We start from the raw sequence: 8,464 nt of genomic DNA on the forward strand, positions 1-8,464 counted from the left end.
AAAAAAAAAAAAAAAAAGAAAAAAAAGAAAAGAAAACAAATTAATCAGCTGTGGATTTGCTCAGTGCTTATTGATTTAGTTAATAGTTTTACATTTCATGCATTTGAGTGTTTTGCATGTACACATGTGCAATCCATCCCATACCTAGTGCCCATGGAGGTCAGAAGAGGCATCAGAACTGGAACTGGCCGAGTATGTGCTGGGAACTAAATCCTGGTTCTCTGCAAGAGCCACAAGTACTCTTAATCTCTGAGCTATCTCTTCAGCCCTCTTCTGGTATTTTTAACTAGTGTTTGTTTTATGTAATGGTGCCCTCAAACTCAGTAGGTGAAAGGAGCCAATCTGCGTGTGTGTGCATGGAGATGGTTGAAGGGGGTGGGTATTTGCCTACCACCATCTGGAGGCTAAAAAGACAGTGATTTTTAAACTTTTATTTTTATGTAAATGAGTGTTTTGCCTGTATGCATGTCTCTCCACCATGTGTGTGCCTGGTGCTCCTGGAGTTGCAGACAGTTGTGAGCTGCTACATGGGTGCTGGGAATTAATCGAGGGTCCTCTGGAAGAGCAGTCAGTGATCTTAACCTCTGAATTATCTCTCCAGCCCGCAATCTTAGCCACTGAGTCATCTCTCTCCAGACTCAGCTCACAACATCCACACACATAGAGGAAAACAAAACAAAAATGCTTAAAGTTGGGATGCCACTCCTATAAAACCACAACCAGGACTGAGCCTGGTAAAGTAAGAGTAGAGTCCAGAAAGGGGAAAACTCGGAGCCAGAGGGACAGTTTGCTTCATAGTTAAGGAAAGAGTATTTAGGATTGGATTTGGGGCCAGGTATGGTGGTTTTTAATCCCTGTACTCCAGGAGGCAGAGGCTGATCTCTGTGAGTTGAAGGCCAGCCTGGTTGACAGAGCGATCTCCAGGACAGCCAAGACTTTTCAGAGAAACCCTGTCTTGAAAAACAAAACAAAAAAAAAGGAGCTGAGCTGGAAAACATTTTCAGCAGACCATACCATTTATAGTTCTCATTTTTCATTTGCTGACTGAAAAAATACTCGGAATTTTAGAACAAATTATACTCAGGGTTTAACAAATAACATGAAAACATTGTGGAACATTTTAATTTGTTTGTTAAACTTTGATAGATCAGAAAGTATATTTTAATACAGAATAAATCATGAAATATGATGCAATTTTAATATGTCATTTTGTTTGCCTAAACAAAAGGTATTAGTTTTGTAGGGAATCTAATTCCTTAATGTTAGAATTTTAAGATTATTCAATATTATTCTTTACCACTTCTCAGTCAGATCACAGGCAAAGAGGATATGGAAATTTGTTTGAAAAACAAGAAATTTATGGACTATTAGGACCTCCTAAGAATAGGCACACAGAATAAATTATGTCTGGTTCCCATGATCCAGCTCCACTCCTGAAATGTAAGGATTGCTGACTTCCATCAAGCTGTATTCTAAAGTCAATCCCTTGACTTGTGAGACATACTATGTCTAAGAAAAGTATTCCAGAACTGTGTGCCTCATCCTTCCTAGAGTGGAAAAGGTAGTCTCACTTACTTGCAGCTTTGCAGAGTGTCCCCTCCACAGAAGAAATTTCACAGTTCCCTTTTTTCCACTCGCCTGTCTTGGTGTACAGGAAACCGCAGGTGTCAACCAGGTCCTCGCCATCTTGATCTGCCCACTTGTCAAAGGTCATATTTGAGTTATCAAACCACTTGAAACTTGCATCTGTCAATTGAGAAATAGTTTCAACATTATGGCAGTTTTCAAAGGTGTTAAGACGCAAAGGAAAAGATTTAGATTCAAGGTGGAAACTTACATATTTATGATCTAGTTTTTGGTTGTAGGAGTAAAAGTTGGAGAAGGAACACTGTATCCTATCAAAAGGTGAATTAAAGAGAATTCTGGAAAAGGTGTTGTTTTTGTGAAGAAAAACGTTTTGGTGAAATAATTTAAAAATAGTTAATAACATTAATAACCTCAGTCATTTCATGACATTTAACAATGTGACTAAGGGGGCTAGGGAGGTGGCTCAGAGGTTAAGAACACTCGTTGCCCTTCCAGAGGTCCTGAGTTCAGTTCCCAGCAACCAAATGGTGGTTCACAACCATCCATAATGAGATCTGGTGCCCTCTTTTGGCATGCAGGCAAACATGCAGGCAGAACATTGCATACATAATAAAATCTTTTTTAAAGTATGTGACTAATACCTCTGTATACAAGTACATACATGCTTTATATGTTTGTATATTATACTATAATATATAAATTATATATTATACACTATTAAATACATATGCTTTATAGTGTGCATACTAATAAAATTTACATTCCTATTATGTAACCTGGAAAAGATAATTTATCTCTACCCTATTAACAGAAAACACTAACACTTCTTGTTGTCCATGGCATCTTAAGAAAATACTAACCCTCTAATGACACTTTGATTCAAGTAAGAGGATCAAGTGTGTTTCCCATTTGTGAAGCACTTGGAGTGAGTTGGGGAAACACTGTGGACAGTAGTCTCTGGTGCACATTGGAAAATGCAAGGCCAGAGACATGCATTTCATCTGGAGCAGTGGTTCTCAACGTGTGGGTCATGACTCCTAGGGGAGAGGGACACAATCTTTTCACAGGTTGCTTTAGACCATCGGAAAACACAAGATATTTATTGATGTTTGATTCATAACAGCAGTAAAGTGAGAGCTATGAAGTAGCAATGAAAATATTTGTGTGGTTGGGGTCTCCACAGCATGAGGAATTGTTTTAAAGCAGTAGAAAGGTTGAGAACCACTAATGTAGAGAATTAAGGAACCAAACATCCTAAGTCTCACTAACAGTTAATCGTGTCTCACAGGGTAAATATCACTTACCATCGGTGTCATAAAACATGCCTAGCAGGAGGTCATCCGGGCCTTTCCATTGCTTTTGTAAAGTGTCCAGTATAAAAGCATTTTCTTCTTCGTTGTGTATACTTATCATGTCTGCTCCTGAAATAATTTGAAAAGAAAACCAACATCAAGAATCAATGAAAAAAAAAAGTCAGGGGGTGGTGGCACACATCGTTAATCCTAGAACTTGGGAGGCAGAAGCAAATCTCTGTGAGTTTGAGGCCAGCGTGGTTCACAAGAGCTAGTTCCAGGACAGGCACCAAAGCTACAGAGAAACCCTGTCTCGAAAAAAAAAAAAAAAAGAAAAGAAAAGAAAAAAAGTCATATGTGTGAAAAGTTCTCACTGGTTAAAAAAAAAAAAATAGATGAAATTTGGGATCTGGGAGCTCAGCAGGTAAAGTGCTAGCTCGCCCTGCAAGCCCGACCCCGAGTTCAATCCCTGCACATAAAAAGTCCAATGTAGTTACACATATCTGTAATCCCTGCATGCTTATGTAGAAATAGGGGTGCACACAGGAGAACTGAGCCGGTAGTATGAAGTACAGCAGCAGAAATGAGAAAGACCCTGCCTCAGTAAGGGGGAAGGCAAGAACCAACCAACTCCCAAAAGTTGTCCTCCAAACACAGGTGCATGTGGTGCACATGCTCCCACGAACATACATCCACACAAAAGTGACAATTTTGCAAAGAAAGAAAAGTGAAACTACCAGATTTGCAGACTAGCCCGTTCAGCATTTATTGTAGAAAACTAGGAACTGATGGACAATCAGTAAAAATGAGAAGAACAACTTCCTCTGGGAAAATTTGGTGAGACATATCAGAAAACCTAAAGCACCTTAAGCAATCCGTAATAGTATATTCTGTGTTAATCCCAGCCTGTCCACTCCAAACAGGCACAATGATTAATCACACATTGAGCTGTACACTGATTGCTTTTCCCGGGCATAATCATTACAGCTTTTTTATGACATTGAAAGATTGGGGCCACAGTTACCAGAATGTTAGCAATGATTATCTCAGGGTGGTCCAATTTAGGCTTTGTTTTTTTTTTAACCTATTTACATATGTTTTTCTAAATGATATTTGATGATAATTAATTGTGTGATTATGAAAGGGCTTTTAAACTGACCTTCACTACACATTAAAGTCAGGATGTAGCATGGCTTTCCAAGTCCACCATTTTTAATCTCGTAGGCCTTTCATGCTATGCATACCATAACTGTGGTAGTTAGACTGAAAACGCCCCCCCCCCGCAAACTCATATATTTGAATTCTTGGTCCCCAGTTGGTGGAACTATTTGAGAAGGATTAGAGGGTGTGGCTTTGTTGGGAGAGATGTGTTACTGGGGGTGGGCTTGGAGGTTTCAGAAGCCCATAGCATTCCCAGTTAGCTCTCTACCTCTTGCTTTATCTTGTGGATAAAGAAGTAAACTCTCAGCTACTACACCCGAGATATGCCTGCCTGCTGCTATGTTCTCCCCCACGATTGTCATAGACTCTAACCCTCTGGAACCATGAGCCCCAAATTAAAACCTTTCTTTTGTAGTTGCCTTGGTCATGGTATTTTGTCCCACTGCTAAGAACATATCAGAGAATGGGCTATCGTTGTGATAGGCCTGACCATGTGGAGGGTTTTTTTGTTGTTTGTTTTGTTTTGTTTTGTTTCATTTGGAAAATATGCAAGACTTTGGAACTTTGGACTAGGAAAGCAGTTGAATGCTCTAAGAGGGGCTTACGGGGCCACCCTAGTAGGGCCTTGGAAGACAGAAGTGTTACGAGCAATTTGGACTATAGTGGTCCAGCTCAAGAGATTTTAGAGGTGAACAATATTACCAACTGGGCTAGAGACCATTTGTGTGATATTTTGGCAAAGAATGTGGCTTTTTTTCCTCCTAACTTGCCCTAAGAATATGCCAGAGGTTAAATTGAGATGTTTGGGGGTGATTTCATTAGCAGAGGGGATGTCAAGACAGTCTAACACTGACTTCTGCGGTGTTATCAGTCATCACTCTTACGCAGGGCTTCCATGGAAAGGAGCAAGCAGGGCAGAAAGAAATAGAAACACACAGTTTGAGGAGAAAAAACGCCACCAGGAAATTTAATGTCAGAGGCAAGGATTCTGCTGAAAGACATAAGCATAGGCCTAAAATAAAACGGGGTAGGGGGCTGGAGAGATGGCTCAGCGGTTAAGAGTATTGCCTGCTCTTCCAAAGGTCCTGAGTTCAATTCCCAGCAACCACATGGTGGCTCACAACCATCTGTAAGGAGGTCTGGCGCCCTCTTCTGGCCTGCAGGCATACACACAGACAGAACACTGTATACATAATAAGTAAATAAATAAATATTTAAAAAATAAAACGGGGTAAAAGAGAGTAGTAGTCCCCTCAGGCTGAGGTGCTGCTACCCAGCCGACCTTCAACTTGGAGGCCTGGGGGATTTTCTTCTCCTAAAGAGCAACAAGAAGTCAAAGTTTATGCAAATGTAATTCAAGGAGAGGTCCAGGCCCCATCCCAAGCAGGCAGCCAGCTTGGCAGCATCTGCTATGTGGTTCTGTCTTGAGTTCTGAAAGACACTCAAGACAAGGGGTTTGTACTTCCTCCACAGCTAAGAAGAGCCGATGAGGCCAAGTGTGTGGCAAGGGAGTCCCTATATGAAGGCCTGAAGAGGTCACTGCTTTTAGCTGTGACATGAAGCCTGCACTGTATTGGAGACCCCAGGATACTGGCGGTGCCAGAGCTGTGGCGGTCTGTCAAGGAGCGCTGCGTACAGGGAGTGGAGCCAGCCCAACCGAGAGAAGGAGAGAAGTGTGTTGCCGGCAGCAGAAGCGGGAAGGGCGGAGCTGCTCAGCCCTTTGAAATCAGACACGGAACTACAGGATTGGAGTTTGCCTTGCTTGGTTTTGGTCTTACAATGTCCACGGTGTGTCCCATTTCTTCCCTTTGGAAGGATAACTCATAGTCTGCCCTATTTTAGGTTGGAAGTATGTAATTTGCCTTTTGATTTTACAGGGACTTACAATAAAGAGATTTTCCTGAGTCTCAGAATAGACTTTGGACTTTGAAACCTTGTTGAAAGACTCTGGGACTTTTGAAGCTGGATTAAGTGTAATTTGCATTATGATATGACCACAAGCTGTGGCAGCCAGGAAGAGGAAACATCTTAGTTACTTCTCAATATCTGTGACGGAACTCCATGACCAAGGCAACTTATGAAAAAAAGTTTTTAAAAAGAGTTTAATTTGGGGCCCATGGTTCCAGAAGGTTAGAGTCCAGGACAATCATGGGGGTGGGGAATGCGTGGCAGGCTTGGCGCTCAAGTAGCAGTTGAGAGCTTGATCCACAAGCAAGAGGCAGAGAAAGGTGCCTAGGAGTGGAATGAGCACTTGAAACTTCAAAGCCCACGCCCCTAGTGACACATCTCTTCCAACAAAGCCACGTCTCCTAATAATTTCTAACTGGGAACCAGATATCCAAATATATGAGGAGCCTGTTGGGGCCAATCTCATTCAAACCACAACATCCTACCTATTGTCTATGAGAAGCATGTATTATGTTTTCAACAGTTTATAATGTATTTTTATATCTTGCTGTATATGTATATTATATAACATTCAGAAAGCTTTTTCTCGATTAATAAAGGGTAGAAAAGATGAAATCAACAGTTTTCATAACTGAAAATTGCCAACTGTTTTTTAAGTACTTTATTATGTGTAGTATTGTGTCTTTCTTTGACTTTTAGTTACGCTACTGGATGAATACATTAGACACTTCTGGATTTTAGCTGGGATTTTTTACATGGTTTGCACTTTAATTCTTTGGTCCTTTGCTATTTCTATTAACCCATAGCAATATTTTAATACGTGTTATAAAATTATAGTTTTTTAAATAAGTGCCAGCTAATGCTATCACCTCCTGTGTGTTAAATGTCATGTGTACTTTTAATGATATATTTTAGTACTTAATGGTGAGGTGCAACCAAACTGCTATTCTAGAAAAATCCTTGGGAGAAATATTTAACATATAGAAGTGTCTTAGTTAGGTTTCTGTTGTTACAATAAAACACTATGACCAAAAAGCAAGTTGGGGAGGAGAGCGTTTATTGGGTTTCCACTTCCATATCACTGTTCATCATCAAAGGAAGTCAGGACAGGAACTCAAGCTGGGCAGGAACCTGAAGGCAGGAGCTGATACAGAGGTCATGAAGGGCTGCTGCTTACTGCCTTGCTTCTCGTGGCTTTCTCAACCTGCTTTTTTTTTTTAAAAAAAAATAGAACCCAGCACCACTAGTCCAGGGATGGCACTACCCACAATCAGTAGGGCCCTTTGCACTTGATCACTAATTAAGAAAATGCCTTACAATCAGATTTTATGGAGGCATTTTCTTAACTGAGGTTCTCTTCTATACTCTGATGATTTTAGTTTTGTCTAGCTGACATAAAACTGCCAGTACAAAAGGTACTTTGAGATTGTTAATCTCAAAGATGGGAGGAAAAAGACCACTTACCCAAATCATCATGGCCAAATTAATTAAAGCAAGCCTTTTAATTCATGTACATGGGCTGCCTCCTCCTAAGGCAGGGTTCAAGAGGTAAGCATTGGGTGTGAGGAAGACAAGGTTTTTAGAGTTCAGGGGGATTGGATGAGAAAAATAGTCGGGGTTCCAGGAGCAGAACATAAGCACGTCAAGTTAGTTCCTCTTGAAAGAAAGACATGGTTGCAAGGAAGTCATAAAAACAGACAGTCATTAACAACCTTTTGAAACAAAGGTCGGGTTGCAAAATGGTTATAAACAACTTTTGGAATAAAGACGTGGTTGCCATTTTCTAGAACAGGCAGTACAGAACCATTTGTAGTTAAGGTTACAGATGGGGCATAGCCCAATTGTTGAAAAACAGAGGTTTAATTATAAACAGGAATGAACTTTGTCTTTAATATAAGATGTCTTTTGAGCCTAAGATGGAAGCAGGCTGGTTCTTCAGTATTCAGTAATGAGTTTTTTCCCCTACCTTTTCTTTGATCTTTCTGCAGCCAATGGAACTTTAATATTTTAAGCACTGTGATCTAATTAATTATTATAAAGACTTAAATTATTGTATTTGGCAAATAAGACACTTTCCTTCTATTAAATGACATCTTGAATCCCCAATGAATATATGTGCTCAGGCAAAATATTTTTTTAACAACACATTACTAGCAGCAATACCACCTAATGAGATTTAATCTGATAGTTTTGCTCTTTTTCTGACGCAGGTCTTTTCTCACAAAAAGTAAATTGAAAGCATTTGTTACAATAGGCAGCTTAGTTTGAAGTGTTGATCACTGTTTGTTTGTTTTGTTTTTGTTTTTTTTTCAAGACAGGATTTCTCTGTGTAACAGCCCTAGCTGTCCTGGAACTTGCTTGCAGACCAGGCTGGCCTCGAACTTACAGAGATCTACCTGGCTCTGCCTCCCAAGTGCTGGGACAAAAGGTGTGTACCACCACAGCTGGCCTACCATTTTTTATTTAATCAGTTTAATGTGTGTGTGTGTGTGTGTGTGTGTGTGTGTGTGTGTGTG

The 8,464-nt window shown here is 40.3% G+C and overlaps 1 protein-coding gene across 3 annotated transcripts in view; it reads right to left on the reverse strand.

The window, feature by feature from the left end:
* The window catches only part of LOC101981607 (lymphocyte antigen 75), a 128,904-nt gene that overhangs the window by 4,766 nt on the left and 115,674 nt on the right, over positions 1 to 8,464 (reverse strand). For all 3 annotated transcript variants that reach the window (XM_013346085.2, XM_013346084.2, XM_005346448.2), the window contains 2 exons: positions 2,892 to 3,008; positions 1,576 to 1,746 (listed from right to left, as the gene is read on the reverse strand). In XM_013346085.2, coding sequence (XP_013201539.1) covers positions 1,576 to 1,746; positions 2,892 to 3,008 — 288 coding nt within the window. The remainder of the gene's footprint in view (positions 1 to 1,575; positions 1,747 to 2,891; positions 3,009 to 8,464) is intronic.

The sequence above is a fragment of the Microtus ochrogaster genome, chromosome 4 (assembly GCF_000317375.1).
Source record: "Microtus ochrogaster isolate Prairie Vole_2 chromosome 4, MicOch1.0, whole genome shotgun sequence".
NCBI classification, from domain to species: Eukaryota; Metazoa; Chordata; class Mammalia; order Rodentia; family Cricetidae; genus Microtus; species Microtus ochrogaster.